At 49.7% G+C, this 16,565-nt stretch overlaps 1 protein-coding gene across 1 annotated transcript in view; it reads left to right on the top strand.

The window, feature by feature from the left end:
* Positions 1-14,963, top strand: part of LOC138580922 (serine protease 27-like) — a 241,614-nt gene extending 226,651 nt beyond the window's left edge. The window contains exon 6 of the mRNA XM_069651854.1: positions 14,304-14,963. Coding sequence (XP_069507955.1) covers positions 14,304-14,564 — 261 coding nt within the window. The 3' untranslated portion in view covers positions 14,565-14,963. The remainder of the gene's footprint in view (positions 1-14,303) is intronic.
* Positions 14,964-16,565: the final 1,602 nt, after the last annotated feature.

The raw sequence follows: 16,565 nt of genomic DNA, 5'->3' as shown, positions 1-16,565 counted from the left end.
GACCCCCGTGAAATCCCCGGCGGGGAAGAAGAAGGGGGGGCAGGGCGTCGTCATAGATTCGGCCTCAACCTCGGAGGAAGAGCTGATCGAGGTCTTAAGCCACGGCCTTGGCATGGAAGAAGACCGGCCCGTCGGGATGGATCCCGACGCAGGTGACGACGACATCGTCGAGGGTGCCGACGGGGCCCCTGATCGCCCGTCGGATTCCCCTCTGCCAGCGCCGCAAGACAACTCGGCGGCCATTTTGTTGGCTATACAGTCCTTATGCTCAGAGATAAGGACGAGACTACCATTGCCGACGGAGGAACCTCTCCCGTCGGGGGATCCTGAACCGGGACCTTCTGGTGTTCCCCCGCCCAAGAAAAGAAGGATTCACCCTCCACCTCCTTTTCAGCCGTCGCGCCCCGTCCAGCCCTCCTCCCCGTCCACCCGAGGGGATGATACGGGGACTGACACGGCAGCGACGGGTACGGACGAGGTATACGACGAGGATCTACCATCGTCACCTCCCACCAGGGCTTCTCCGCCGACGAGATTGGATCGTTCCACTCCATGATCGCCAGGGCATCCGAGCTTTTCCAACTCTGCCCTGAGGAGAAGAAAAAGGAAGGATTCCTTTATCAACGGCGGGAGACCAAGAGGAAGACGGTCCTCGCGGTGCCTCTACTGGACGACATTTGGGATGAGGGCCTCGCCCTCCTCAAGAACCCTTCCACGACGCCAGCTAGAAGAGACCGGTACGAGAAGAAGTACCGGGTCCCGGACGCGGCCCCCCTGTGCCTCCGGGAGCAGCCTACCCCGGACTCCGTCGTCTCCGCGGCGGCCAGGAAGAAAGTGGGGGGGGTTTGCGGCCTCCACATCGACTTCCCCACCGGACGGCGAGGGAAAGAAATTGGACGCTATGGGACGCAGGGTCATCTCGTCTGCAGCGACGACGATTAAAGCGGCCAACGCCTTGGCTATCGTGGCCCGCTACGACAGGGAGCTATGGTACAAACTGGCTCCCCTGCTGGACTTCCTACCGGACGACAAGAGGGCGGATGCCCTGGAGATCCTGCAGGAAGGTGAGGTGGCGTCGGACCACGCCATCACTATTGCGACGGACATCGCCGACACTGGGTTTCGCCAGTTGGGCAACGGCATGTGCCTTAGGCGGCGTGGATGGCTCAAGGCTACGGACTTCCGTCAAGACGTGCAGACCAGAGTCCTGGATATGCCGTTCGATGGGAACAACCTGTTTGGGAAAACAGTGGACAATTCCCTTCAGTCCATTAAAGCGGACACTGAGACGGCCCGGGCCCTTGGGGTTCTGCAGCAACGACGGACGCCCTTTCGGAGCAGTGGAGGCAAGGGCGCCTCCAAAGGTTCCGGCGGCGGTTTCTCCACCTACCGTCAAGCGGCCCGCTCGTCGTCTCAGGAGGCCTACAGAGGACGAGGCAAGTCTGGCGGACCCCGCCGTCATCGCCAAGGAGGTCAAGGCGGCAAAGCCTCGTCGAAACAGGATTGAACCGGCCGTGGGGTCGGGCCCCCACCGAAGCACCCCGGTGGGAGGCCGGCTGGCGAGCTTCGTCAGCGTGTGGGAGTCCATCTCCACCGTCCGTTGGGTGCTGGACGCCTTAGCCCGGGGCCACGCGCTCGGGTTTCAAAGAAGGTGCCCGCGCGTCCCCCCCGTGGCCAGGAAAGAGCTTCACGTCCCTCAGCTTCTCCTGGAGGTAAAGGCGATGCTCATGAAGGGCGCCATCAAACTCGTCCCAAAGAGGCTTCGGGGCTCCGGAGTTTACTCGAGATACTTCCTCGTGAAGAAGAAGACGGGAGGATGGCGCCCCATCCTAGACCTGCGACGTCTGAACAAGTTCATCAAGGCGCAGAAGTTTCGGATGGTCACCCTCCAGCATGTCCTGGGGCAGCTGGAGGAAGGAGACTTCCTGTCGTCGTTGGATTTGGAGGATGCCTACTTCTATATTCCCATCCTAAAGGGGCACCGAAAATTCCTCAGGTTTGTGGTCCAAGGGCGTCACTACCAGTTCAAAGCCCTCCTCTTCGGACTACGGTCGGCAGCCAGGGTATTCACCAAGTGCCTTGCACCGGTGGCGGCGCAGCTGCGGCGCGAGGGGATCCACGTCTACCCCTACCTGGACGACTGGCTCATCGAAGCCAAGACGAGGGAGCTCGCCGTGGAGCACACGGCAAGGACCGTCCAACTTCTCACGGACCTGGGATTCTCCGTGAACTACGCCAAGTCCCACCTGGTACCCGCGCAAAACGCACTGTTTCTGGGAGCGAAGCTCGACACAGTGTCCCTTCTGGCCTCCCCGTCGGAGGAAAGGACCAGGTCCATCCTGGGCAAGGTACAGCGGATGTTGGTTTCCGACGCGGCCAAGGTGAGGTCCATCAAGTCCCTCCTCGGAATGATGTCTTCTTGCATCTACCTCATTCCCATGTGCAGGCTCCGGATGCGCCCGTTGCAGGAGTTCCTGGACGCGCGCTGGATCCAAACGACGGGCGGCTTCGAGGAGAGGATCACACTCGACGAGAGTTTCCGCCGAGCGGTCCAGTGGTGGGGCAACCGCGCGCATCTGACGGCGGGCATGGACTTCCAGACCCCAGACCACCAGGAGACTGACCACGGATGCCTCCTTGGAAGGGTGGGGAGCGCACACCGAAAATCTGCACGCGAGAGGCCTTTGGCTCCCGACGGAGAAGTCCCTCCATATCAACGTCCTGGAGCTCCGTGCAGTGTTCTGGGCCCTCAGGTCCTTCCTTCCGTCCCTCAAGGGCAAGGTGGTGAGGATCTTCACCGACAACACCACCATGTTTTACATCAGGAAACAGGGCGGAACCAGGTCCCCAGCGCTGTCCAAGGAGGCGCAGGACCTGTGGCATTGGGCCGTCGCCCAAAGGATGTTTCTGGTGCCGTTTCATCTGGCAGGGATAAAAAACACCATCGCCGACTCACTCAGCAGGGAGCTGCGCTCGTGCCACGAGTGGGAACTACGGCAGGATCTAGTGGATCGCCTCTTCCGACGGTGGGGCACACCCCAGATCGACCTATTCGCGACGGCGACGAACTCCAAGTGCCGGAGGTTCGCCAGCAGGTTTCCCCAGGCGAGGAGCATGGGCGATGCTTTCTCGTTCCCCTGGGAGGGCCTGTTCCTCTACGCGTTCCCTCCTTTGCCACTGCTAATCCGGCTCGTCAACCAGCTCAAGAGGTCACGGTGCAGGATGATCCTCGTCGCACCTGCGTGGCCGAGGCAGATATGGTTCCCGGACCTTCTGGACTTGTCAGCGTCCCCGCCAATCAAGCTGCCGGTGGACGCGGATCTACTCTCCAGGGAAGGAGGCGCCATCCTCCACCACGACCCGAAATCGCTGAACTTGCAGGCCTGGCTCCTGCAGCGCTAGAGTTTGGAGGATACGACATACCGGCCGACTGCAGAGAGGTTCTTGCAAAGGCCAGGGCGTCCTCGACTCTTAAATGCTACGGACACAAATGGAAGAGGTTCTCTGTCTGGTGCCACGCACAGAAGATTAACCCTCTACGGATTACGGCTCCCCAGGTACTGCCGTACCTGCTGACGCTGGCCAAAGCTGGACTGGCACACGCGTCCATCAAGATTCATCTTGCTGCGATCTCCCGATACACCAGAACCACGGGCCGGACGTCCTTGTGGTCTCATCGTCTGGTGAAAGAGTTCATGAAGGGACTGTTCAGATCGTTCCCGCCGGTGAAGGCTCCGGCCCCGGCGTGGGAGCTCAACGTGGTGCTGACCAAGCTCATGGGACCTCCGTTCGAGCCTCTGCACTCGGCCCCGTTGAAGTTTCTGTCGTGGAAAACAGCGTTTCTTGTGGCCATCACCACCGCACGACGGGTGGGAGAGATCCAGGCCCTTTCCTGCAAGGCCCCGTACTTGACTTTTCACGACACGAGGGTAGTGCTCAGGACGCACCCCTCCTTCATGCCCAAGGTACCGTCGGACTTCCATCTCAACGAACCCTTGGTGTTGCCTGTGTTCTTCCCATCGCCTTCGTCGCCGGCTGAGAGGACTTTGCACTCGCTGGATGTGGCTAGAGCGCTGAAGTTCTACGTGGACCGCACGAAGTGTTTTCGGAAGACGTCACAACTCTTTGTGAACTTTGGACCTGTCAATCAGGGGAAGGCTCTCTCGAAGGCTTCCATTTCCAGATGGCTCTCCGGCTGTATCATGTACTGTCATCGGTTGGCAAACCGACCGCTGCCTGGCCGTCCGAGAGCCCATTCCACCAGAGCGATCGCAGCTACCACGGCGTTCCTTTCTGGTGTGCCCCTGCTGGACATATGCAGGGCTGCTACGTGGAGGTCGACGCACACCTTCACGAAATTCTACTGCGTCGATCGGGATTCCAGGGAGGAGTCCAGGGTCGGCCAAGCAGTGCTGCGCAACCTGTTCGCCTGAGGTGAGCCTGGTGAGGAGGTAAGATGCTTAATGTTGAGTTTGATGTACTGCTTAATGTTGAGCCTTTGCCACCTCCCGTGGTTGTGCATGTGTGTACTGCTATGTATTCTTTATTCATGAGCATGTGAATCCATGCCAGACCCCATGCTGGAGAAGGAACAAGTTACTTACCTGTAACTGTTGTTCTCCAGCATGGGTCTGGCATGGATTCACATGCGAACCCTCCCGCCTACCCCTCTGCGGCTCTTCACTTGGTCATACTGCCACTTCACGTGCTTCCAAATCTGAAGATGGCTGCCACAGGCGGTGCTTAGATAGAGGGCAGTCATTGGCTGTGGTCAGTATGACGCAGAGACCAGTGATTGGTTATTACTACGAAAGACAGATCAGAAACGAAACTGATACTGGTTTTTTCTTTACCGAGGATTCCCAGCCTGATGACGGGAAATATTCATGAGCATGTGAATCCATGCCAGACCCATGCTGGAGAACAACAGTTACAGGTAAGTAACTTGTTCCTTCTCCCCCGCACTTGTTGCTACTGCACTTGCAGGATCTGAACGGCACAAGGCCTAGTGTTACCAGTTTCTTTTCATCCCTGCCCCCCCTTGTCTTGTTGAGCCGTGAAACACCTTTTGCTGTATATGCGCATTCTAAAAACCCAATATATTAATAAATAAATACAAATCAAGTGCCTGAAGGCACACTTGACAGACATTTGTATTACAACATAAACTGGTTTATAGTTGCAAATACAACATTACCTTACAGAAGATCGCATATAAAGAACAAAGGCTTCCCCTTAAAAGAACACAGCAAGCTCAGAGAGATCCTGCTAGAAGGGTGTTTTAGATGGGATGGGGCAGGTAATGGTGATAATGGTCAAAGGGACTAGTATGGCCATGAATGGTCAATGGGTGGCTATAAATCCAAACCATACCCACGGCATGGTGCCCCCCTCACATTCCATTTCTCTCCTAGTTTCACTTCCCATGCCAATATTTGTGGCTTATAACCAGCGCTTAGTGCACCACCTAATGGCCAAAACATAAAAACGTTTGGAGAATCATACCCTTAAGTTAAGTGTTTTTCCCTTTGGATCCTGGTACTTGAGTTTTTTTCTTTCCCATTTGAAATTTAAGAAAACTACAAGTCCCAGAATTCCAGAAAAAAACAGGACTGAATGGCCTTCTCACACATGCCCATGGGAAACTTGAGATATGTGGTATTTCTGCTCTCCCCCCACCACCCCGCACATTGGCAGAGTTCAACATTTGTGATCGGACAGCTGTGTTATCAGTGAGCTCAAACATACTTCAATAAAGCACTTAGATGTGGCTCCTTCTGCAAACTAATAGTGTGGTAAATTGTGAATAGCCCCTAGCCACTCCTCCCCTTAAACCCCCCACTCCAGTCTCTAAAACAGGTAAAGCTGATAATGACAGGAGTTGCTGCAAATATTTTAGGAAAGGTTTTGGGAAATACAAGGGTGTGACATGTTGGCGCTCAAAGGTAGCCACAGAGACCGATGTGTGTGGGATTAGGCAAACTAGGAATGACATACACAACACACAAAAACACTTTTGCATTAAAGTATGAAGTAATCAATGACTTGGAAGAATGTATATTTATTTATTTATTTACTGAGAAACACAGTCATGGCAACTTAATAAAGGGTTATATGTACAGAATACATTCACACAATTAAATTTAATGATGGTGTGTTATGGGCACAGCTGGTTTAATAATGCTGCTCATAGGCAATCACAAACCAGTACATGTTCTTGTACCTAGAATACCGGTGTGAATTAGCACATATTAAGATGAGGAATATGCCTTTTATAACAGTCAAATGAAAGCACATTACTTTACAGCTCTCATGCTGCCCCATATCAGGAGTGAGTAGTCTATGCAAGTTAGTTAATACTGTTGGCTTTATCAATGTATATTTTTAACAGGACTTCAGTGCAAGGACAGATATAAATCAAGGGGCTGAAGGCATAATTGGTTAAGCCATTTGTATTACACAAGTAGTGCATTGTACAGCTGAACTTAAGCAATTACCACCCAGTCGCTACCTTAGAAATAATACTGGCCAGCCAAAGCTTGATGTTATTGCTTCATAAAGAGAGACCAAGAGAGATCCAAGGGGGGTGTTTCTGGTGCGGAGTGGTAGGTGCTGGGCGGAAATGGCCATAGGAATTAGAATGGCCGAGGGCAGTCAATGGGTGGGTACATAACCAAACAACACCTACAAATTGTGTGTCCCTTGTCACATGCATTTTCCCCCTAGCTTTACTCCAATGCATTACTTTTGAAGTGCAACCTAAATAGTCAAAACATGAAGTGATCAGGAACCTTGCACAGGGCAGGTCTCTGTCTTCCCAACATCCTTTTCTAAAGCAAATGAAAATGACTTCTCAAAAGACTGGAGAGCTCAGGATGCGGAATGGTAGTGCAGTTGCCCGAGACGACTGGTGTTTGAATCATGGTGCCTTATTGAAGCCGGTTATGTTGAGAGTTTAACCTCTTGAGCACTAATGGATTTTGACCTGGCTGCTAAGAACCTTTTGAACGTTTTCAGTTTTGCATCAAGCCTTGGTAACTTTTTCCTGAACTTTCCAAGCCACAACTCTTGCACATTTTATGCCATTGGATTTATATCATAATAACCAAATTTACAGTGAAATCAAAAAAGAATTTGACACCCTCCTAAATGGGTACCATCTCAGAGAGCAGGTTATTTTGCAGTGTTCGTTCTCAGTACAGGGGTGCCCGCAATGTTGGCACATTTTGAACCCTCTGGATTTCACCCTATGTTAAAAAGATAATTGAGACATGCGCCCCTTTGCTCTCTATACTTAAGGAGACACAACTTCACTGATGGCGTGCATCAAGGCAGAAACACGTGTCTGGGTTTGCTGATGGTACTCTTGTTCAGCTGAGATTTGTCTAGCATTTTGTTGCTGGACTGTGCTTGTGGGTGGAACCAGACTGACACGCAGATATATATTTCTCCTCTGTAAAAGGTACAGTGAGCTAAAACGTGGTTGTAGATCCTCCTGAGTGGGAACTATGCCAGAAATCGGTTTATTCACAGAAAAGGACTTCCGACAATTTAGGCAAATAATAATAACCAGTGGTTGCGGCTTGGGTACACTGGTTTCCAATAGAGGCAAAATATGATTGCTATTTGATACAGAAAGCATGCATTATGGTGTAAGCTCTGTTGTGATGTCAGGCAATGTATAGAAGCTCTTGCAACTGTGCGAGTTAGGGAATACATTTTTGAATGCTGCGTTTAAGAGTTTGGTTTGTTTCCATACTACTTAAAACATCATATTTTTCCACTCTTTCTCCATTGCGTTTATATGTGTTATTATTGTGCTTTTTAGAACTTCCCTTTTATTGGTCTATGAGTGCCACAGTAGGGAGAGATGAAACCTTTTGCCATCAAGTTAAATTTGGCAGGTGGGAATGCCCCTTAACCCGGATGTCCTGCCCTACCGGAAGTACCACCCCGGAAGTGACATCATGGGGGTCACCTAGAAGTCCCGCCCTACCAGAAATCCTATTCTGGATGTGACATCAAGTGGGTACCCGGAAGTCCCACCCTCTAAGTTGTTGGTAAGTGCCATTACCATTTTGACCTGGTAGTAATCTATGTGAAGCCCAGTTTGTGTACCCCTTGCACCAGTTCATGGAGTGATAATATAATGCAGACCTGATGTACATGTAGTTATTGACCCCTGCAGGTATGCCCCAAGATGTGGAATTGTGTCGCAGAGTTTACAGGTTGTCAGGGCACTGAAGAGCTGATGTGGGCCTTAACCTGTGAGCCTGTAACCTGTGGGCCTGTGGGCCTGTAACCTGTGATGTTTGGGGGAGGTATGAAGTAGGTAGTGCGTTTCGACCCTGAAACGTGTCATGGTGTGCCAGGGCGCTGTGGAGATGATGTCGATGCAGTGCCAATCCCTGCTCCCTGGTGGAGCAAAGGGTATATACACAGAAGTAGCGCCAGAGAGAGGTATACAGCGCCTTTGAAGCCTTGACTATCCTGATGTATGTGACGTTTTGGCTGGGGTGAAGGCCTAAGTATACCATGGTTAAAAAGCTCTCCAAAAACCTGTAATGGTTGGTGGTGCTGGGTATGTAAACGAGTCTGCTTAGTGCTGAGATTGGCTATGTTTTGGTGTTTCCTTGTAATAAGAAGTGTAATATACATGCTAATGTGTATACCCTGTGATTGTTTTAGCAACCCTGTTTGAATAAATAATAATTTAAAAAATAATTTAAAAATGAAGGCGAGCACCCAAAACATGCAATTTTCCAATAGACCAAAATAATGAGAACACCCCGTCAGGGAATGAGACCAAGAGATGATTTGCAAGGAGTCACCAGTAACACCAGACATACTGCTTCACACACTACGCCGTGCTCCGCACCGGTGTGGTATGTTAATAGGTCTGCCTTCCAAGGAAAGTGAAAACAGACTTTGTAGGCTATGCAGGAAAACAATCTTGCATTAGCAGTAGTAGGTCACCAATAACAGCAGACACACTGCTTCACACAACGCACAAAAGTTTATATGAATGTAACATAAAATATATCTGCCCCATTGCTCTAGCGTGATCGTGTGGTTGTAGGCATTCATGAGAATCCTGTTGCGGGTTATCGCATTTATGCCCACACCAGCAATAGTAATAATCACACTTCAAGCATGTTTTCACTACACAGGCTACAAATGTCTGAACAGTTAAGGACTCCAAAAGGGTCATAGTTTCTGTAACGCTCACCTGATTCCCGCAGAGGCGCCGGTCTTGACTGGGTGAATGCCGTATCTTCAAAGGTGATGTGTAACACACGGTTGGCTCTTTGGGCTGGACCTCTGTGCACTGTATGTCTGACTTGAAGAGTAAGATGTCTGCAGATAGAAAATATGGGATTAATGAACTGGGGTTATTGGGTGCCTCTCTCCTCTTCCCTTTCTCTTCTCCTGTAGAACCCCAAAGTTTAACGCCCTCACCTTAGGTAAGTGAACGCCGAGCTCGCCATCTGCCTCGGGGCAGGGTGCTGTAACCAGTTTCTTCACTGGATAAGGGTGCAGGCCTCTTGACCTCAGAGGACTGCTGTCCGTCGTTAACTGCACGAACGGTAAGTTCTGGGCACTTCAAATGTCTTAAAAGTCTTTTGTAATGATATCTCTTGTTTTGCAGGGTTCCGGCGATGGCGGATGGCGGGCTGATGAGAGTTGAGGATCGAACCCGCGTGAGGAATAGAAGCGCCTGGAAGCACGTAAGTAAGCGCTTGTAGCCTGCTTCACGATGCGCACTAACTGTCCCTTTTATATTGCAGGTACAAGTTCGGAGCTTTAGAGAAGCTGAAGGGTGCTGGAATACCCACTGGATTCGGCGTGGGAAGGAGTAATGGCACGTGAGTAATAAAGTTGCCCAATGTCTTTAAACGCACCTTCTTTTGTCTTTCAGATGCGGGATGCAGCGCCGAAGGCCTCCGGAGCGTGCGAAGAGCTGGTAAGCTTTTGTCTTTCAGATGCCGGAATGAAGTGCGAAGACCTCCGGAGCATGCGAAGAGTAGGTAAGCCTTTGTCTTTCAGATGCCGGAATGCAGCGCGAGGCGTTGGTGACAGCCGATGGACCAGGTAAGAGATGCGCTGCCACTGAAGACCGTAGTGCTAACCTGTTCTTTCTTTGTCTTTACAGCTGCTGCTGAAGACTGGATTCCAGGATGGTAAGCCTTTGTTCCCTTAGGCCCAGGATCAGAAGCAGAAGACACGATGAGCGTTCTCCTGCAGAGAATGCAGAATAACGCAAAGCAAGATTCATCCATCGGGTGTGGTTTAAATAGCCTCCTGTAGTGCTTAGGTGTCTCCTTCCACAGCCACGCCTAGGTAAGAAAAGAGTTCCTGCTTTCCAGAAGAGTTCCAGTGTTCTGAACCTAGGGAGTGGCTCCTGCCCCACCCAACAGGAAAAGTAGTCCCAAACAGAAGAGGATCAGGGGTTCAACTGGCAGGTAAGTAAGCAGCATGGTCTGCTGCAGGTAAGTCCACCCAAGCATTATGAGCCCGGCGCTTCCAGCGCTGGGACTGGGCATCTTTATGAGCCTGGTGCCACTGGCGCCAGGACAGGGTCCAAAAGGTCCCAATTGGGACTGGCTGGCACTCGGAACCGGGGTTATGGGTCTGCTTCCAAGGGAGTCGGGCAAGTCCTGATCTTTTGGAAGCAGAGATCATGACAGTTTCCTCTTCTTCTTCATCAGAACTTTCAAAGCGATTTAGACAGACACATTTCTTACACTTATTACTGCTTTGGGTTGCTGGACTTTGAATCATTTTTTAACAGCAGGCGCAGTAAAAATTGACAGTATTGGATGAAGACCACTGATTATCAGCACCGTCAACTTTATCTGCTGTTTTCTGCAATTCAAGAAAGAAAAGTTTAACTATTGAATATGTGTTTTTAACAAGTGTTCACACAGACACACGCACTTTGTTACATACCAGATTGCGCAGGTCAGGACCAACTACTTCCATCTCCATAGCATTAACTGCGTCCATAAACAGCTTGTCTTCATCGGTACATGCTTCCAGTTTTGGGGACATGGCAGCCTCTGGAAACAGTTTGTCCAGTACGCCCAGGTCCTAATACAAGGGCGCTTTAAGAGTCCTCATAGAGTCATCCATATCAATGTAGTCTGCATCGGGTTATAACAGCATTTATACCCTCACAGCATACAGCAGCAGATTTGATAGAGGAAACAGGCGGTGTCATATCACTTAGCTTCATCATAAAAAGGTGCGGACACAGATCACATTCCATAGCACTGGCATCAGGGTGTTGCAATTCCTCATCAGCTATAGTTCACCCGCGAGGGTAGTGGGCCACCTGGAAGCACTTTGAAGGTTTCTCTTTTCTGCTCACTCGTTTTCAGTCATGGAATGCTTACGGCTTCCTGAAAGGATGGAATTCTCGCCTGGCTCTCTCTCGTTCTCCGCAGCAGCCGATCAGCCCCTTGGCCTTCCAATTTCCATAGCCTGGTTCGCATCAGCCCCAAAAGAGCTGTTCATTCTTGCACCCAGCCTCACTCAGAGTGCACCTGTGTGTGCCACCTTTTATCCTGACAGGGAGTGTTAACAAGTACCAGGTGTATGTAATTTGTATTACATGCCTGACTCTGCCTCATTAAAGGGACAGCGCCATTGGAGGTCAGTAGAAGTAATACTTCTGGCCTCATTCCTTATCCTCGGCTCAGTAGTGTTGTCAATGTAAAGTGGGGAGGAATTATGGGAGTTGTAGTTTCTCATAAAATAAGCAGGGATAGGGGTTAGATGGGTTAAGGAAAAGGGGGGATACCATGTCTCAGCATCAGGTGCTTCACCCCACTCTCCGAGGACCCCCTACCCAGGTTATCCTCCCTCGCATTTCCACCCCAGGGTCGGGATCCAAAAGCGATGGCCTATCCCTGACCACCTGAGTATGGGATCCACAGGGACTAGGCTGTGAAACACCCTCTGGTTTTTCACAGGCATCAATTTTGTGTTTATAGAGATCCAGGCTGCAACCTCTATGACCACATTTATTACACTTGTGGCTTTCCCGCAGAGCCAAGTGACAGAGGAAGCCTCAGCAGCAGAAGACATTCTGCATTGGCTTCCACCTCTCATCTCTCTCCCTAGTGACTCAGGAGCCTCATTTTGGCAATGTGAATTGTGAGGAAGGGACAACGAATGAGAACTCTCCTGTCCACTACAATGTCACACTGGGAAATGTATGGCAATGAAAGGAGACAAAGATGTTGCTAAACACGCACCCGCAAGCATCCAGTAGCCTCTCTCAAGAGCCGAAGTCACAGGAGCAGAGACACATTCTGAAGGAGCTCTCCACCAGACCCTACTCAACCTACTCTGTCTAAGTGATTTCTGCAATGGGTGCGAGATGGGACAGTGGGAAACCTAGCACAGGAGTGAAGAACAGAAACCTTCTCAGTGAGGGATACTCTGATAGGCAATATGTTGATGAAGGTGAATATATTATCAAGTCTGGTTACTATAGTGTTAAATGTTTGGTGCTTAAGTTGTTTATACAATCCACATAATACCTATGCCCCATAAAAAGGCAATCATCAGTAACATTAGCTGCCTGGTGGAGAAGAAAAGCCTTGCCAACATGTGTTTTGCACACAGTATTTTTTTAAATTTTTTTTTCTCTCTCTCTCTCTCTCTCTCTCTCTCTCTCTCTCATCTGCTGAATCGAATACTGCCCATTGCTTTGGGCCAAAGGTAGGACTCAAACAAATGGACATGCCTAAAAGACAAGTTGATTAACAAAAAGAAAGAAAGTCTCTCAACTAGCCCTATTGCTGTAATGGGGTTTCCTATCTGAGACAATATTATCAATGGTGCTCGTCAAGACATCTTACATTACACGGTACTGTTTTCTGTCCGTACCTATGCTAGCTAACTGCCCCTACCAATCTACTGAAAAGAAACACAAGTAGTACACACTTAGTTAGTTGGTGGCCGGTGCTTGACCCCCTCCCACTAAATGTATTTTCGAAATGTCCTTCTCAGCCCCCTAGGCTTTTTGCCTCTCATCACAGTTTCAACAAAAATCACAAAAGTCTAATACAGAGGTGTAATTACTCCTCTTGTCTGATTTCTCTTTACAGTCTTTATAAAGTACAGAAAAATAACTGAAATCTTCCTTTTGGACTTAAGTCATGACAGTGCTGAAAGGTTGATTAATTCACATAAACAGGGCCAATTGCTGGGCCCTTCCATACGCTCTTGACAACCTTTCCAAGTGTACCTCCCCCTTGTTTTATTAGGTTCAGTATCATAAAACGTTATTTTGGTACCCACTTTGGCTCTTCTTCTCGGACCAGTTCACCTTCTAGTTTGGTGTAACTTCTGGTGGCCTCTCGTATACCTATGGATTCTGCTTCCCATTGTTGATTAAAGTGATTTGGCTTTTCTAATTAGCTTTATGTGAAGTTCAACTGCCCTCCTGACTCTCTCGCTCACACACGGCGTGCCTGCTGTTCTGTGGTCTTCTCTCCTGGGTGAGGTGGTTGCTCCGTCAGCAGAGGTCTGCTTCTTCTCGGGATGCAGTTTCCGTGCTTCCACTGGTGGGTGTCTTTTTTCTGGCACACTGGTCTTCCGCCTGGTTAGCGGTGAGATGGCTCTCAGTTAGAGAGCTGGGAGCCTCGCTCTCCCGGAGCTCTTGGGCTCGGCAGCATTGGGCGGGCTCTCCACCCACCACATACAAGCTGTGGTCCTGTCGCGAGGCGGCGGCGGCTGCTCTGCGCGTCTTTTTTCCAGCCCTATTAAGTAAGCATTTCCCTCTATTCCTATATATGCTGAGAACACTGGGTTCATCGGGTTAAAGGGAGAACATACAATCTTAAGGGGTTGGGAGTCCTTTTCTCCTAAGAGGGAGTCAACCCCAGTGAGATCCCGCTTGCCCAAACCCTAGTCTCACAGGGGATGGCTCTCCCTTGGGAAGAAGGGACTAATTCCCTGGATTCATAGCACAATGCTTGCAAAACCTCAGTGTTCTTGAACCGGCTTATTTATTTACTATATCTATATACATAGCATGTGTAGGGCGCAGAGATGGCATTTGAAACCCTTGTCTAGATTAGCATATTTCGTCAAGTGGTACAGGCTCAACATAGAAGAGAAACGCATTTTTTTGATATTGTATATTGTCATTATTATGATAACAAATTGAATATCTTTGGGTGTTTTATAGGCCTCATCCTCATTGCTTGCTTACTGACTTTGCTAAAGCTTTCCTGATTGCATATGGCTTCAGTTGGTTAATGATGCTTATCAACTTCTTTGTCTTTTAGGGAGATTCTGGTGGGCCACTGGTGTGCAAAGTGAATGGAACTTTCTTCCAGGCAGGCATTGTGAGCTGGGGAATTGGCTGTGCACTACCCAATCGCCCCGGCATCTACACCCGGGTCGCTGCCTACGCCGACTGGATAAAAGAACTTGTACCAGGATTCAAATTCGGGGAGGTGGCCATCACTTTCAGCACAAGTGACCCAAAGACATTGGATGGGGTCACCATAGTTTTCCCACTGGTGATGCTCTTTTCGGACTTCTGAAATCCTCCTTGTCCTTGGTATGTCTATCAGGATTGGCTTAAACACACTCTGGCAGCTGATTCCCACCATACTTCACTTGTGCTCCGCTTGCTCTCCTGAAGCAGATGCACTAGTAGCCATCCTCAATGAGATGATTACAGGCAAGATCCAGCTATTGCTCTCAACCGTAAGTGAACTCATAAAGAAGGTTCTGGATGCTGTACAGTTGCAATCGACATCAGTCTCGTACATAGACGTGGAAGATAAACTCTGCAGGAACATTGGGGTGATGTGACTTCAGATTGTGGGCCATAACCATTTATTGCGTAAATGGGTGCGGGGGTGGTTTCAGAAGTCAATGTGCATTATTTTGGTTGGTTTTCACCTTTGGCTTTGTTAATAAATTGCTCTTTCACAGGTGGTTCTTCCTGAAATTGCATATGTTTTTGGGTGAGAGCTTCTTGTTTGACTGAATCAGCTATTGCATCTGGTCAGCTGGTGCAAGGAAATCTAGGTCATGTGGCCCCTGCTCCACCACTTCCCATCTCCAGCCTCAGTCACACAAACCAATGCAGACTCCACAACGCTCTCCCATGAACCTCCAACAAACAAAACCTCATTCACATCCCACACACCACCACCCATTCTCCGCCTCCAAAACACGCAAGCAACCTCATTCCCATCCATGCACACTCTGCAATAGTACATGCAGAACACATTGCTGACCTCATCAGCACTCAGAATCTAGACACACTATCTATTGCTGCGCTGAGGCTCTTCCTCACCTCCGCACACATCCTGGATATCCTCATCCTTGCAAGTTACAGCATTCAACTCAAAGACCACAAAGACCTACAGAGGGCTCAGTATTATCCACAAACCCTCATGGGCATGCACCCTCCAGGAGCACACCACCTCTACATCCATGGAACTCCTCTCTTGGCACGCTCTGCTTACCCACACTCAGCTACCTTCCACCTCATCAACCAACCACCCCAAACAAACAAAACCTTTCTAAACAAAACCACAGACCTCATCAGAACAGAGTTCATCAACAACACAACTTACAGCGTCTTCTGAGACCTCAATGTGCTCAGGAGCCATGCCATCATGAACGCTAGAGAGGCTCTACTTGAGCAGTTTAACATTATTAATATCAAGCACCTCATCACAGAAACAATCCACAATAAAGGCAGCACACATAACCTAGTATTCACCACCACTGCAGCCATCGAGTATATCTTCCCGCTCGATTTTATAGACTGCACAACCATACCCTTCCTGCTCCCCCACAATGCCACTTCCCCATTGGGGCCAGCTAGACCCAACCAAGACACCCCGCCACTCTTTCAAGAACTCGCCCATGGATGCACTAGAAAGAAACCTCATCGCCTTGGCCTCCATGTCCAACCCCTTGAAGAATTTCAAATCTGAATTCATTGCACTCAACCACACCTCAACTGAAACCACCAACACCCATGCACCACTGAAACCTCCAAGCAATAAGCATGTGCCCTTTCTACAAACAAGAAGCATTCCATCTGCAAACAAGAAAAGTGCTGTAGAGAATCCCACCAACTAGAAGACCTCATCAGCCTGAGAACCCTCCATTCAGCCTGCAGGACACTTATCACCACAGCCAGAACATACAACTGCACAGCAACCATTATGGAAGCATCTAACAAGAGCAGAACGTTCATCCACGTCATGAGGCACTGAATTAATCCTTTGCCCGTCCCTGCAAAGCAGAAATCTGCGGATAAATGTAACATCATCAACAACTTCTTCACAGAAAAGATAGAGACGATAAGGCAACTCATTGACAGCTGCAGCCATACTTCAGACGTGATATGATATATGATATATGTTGTTTATAAAGGGCTTAATACCCAGAGGTTTCTAAGCACGACCCGGGGATCGGACCTGTGGTGCTCTGTGTCGTCTTGTTTCCAAAGCAAGCACATTGCCCTTGGGCTATCCTCCCGAGACGTCCCACTTACACCAATCTGTAACCTATCAAGA

Source organism: Ambystoma mexicanum, chromosome 3p, assembly GCF_040938575.1.
Source record: "Ambystoma mexicanum isolate Mex_15411 chromosome 3p, UKY_AmexF1_1, whole genome shotgun sequence".
In the NCBI taxonomy this organism is placed as follows: domain Eukaryota; kingdom Metazoa; phylum Chordata; class Amphibia; order Caudata; family Ambystomatidae; genus Ambystoma; species Ambystoma mexicanum.
The sequence above is the reverse complement of the archived record's forward strand: the minus strand, read 5'-3'. Positions and strand labels throughout refer to the sequence as shown.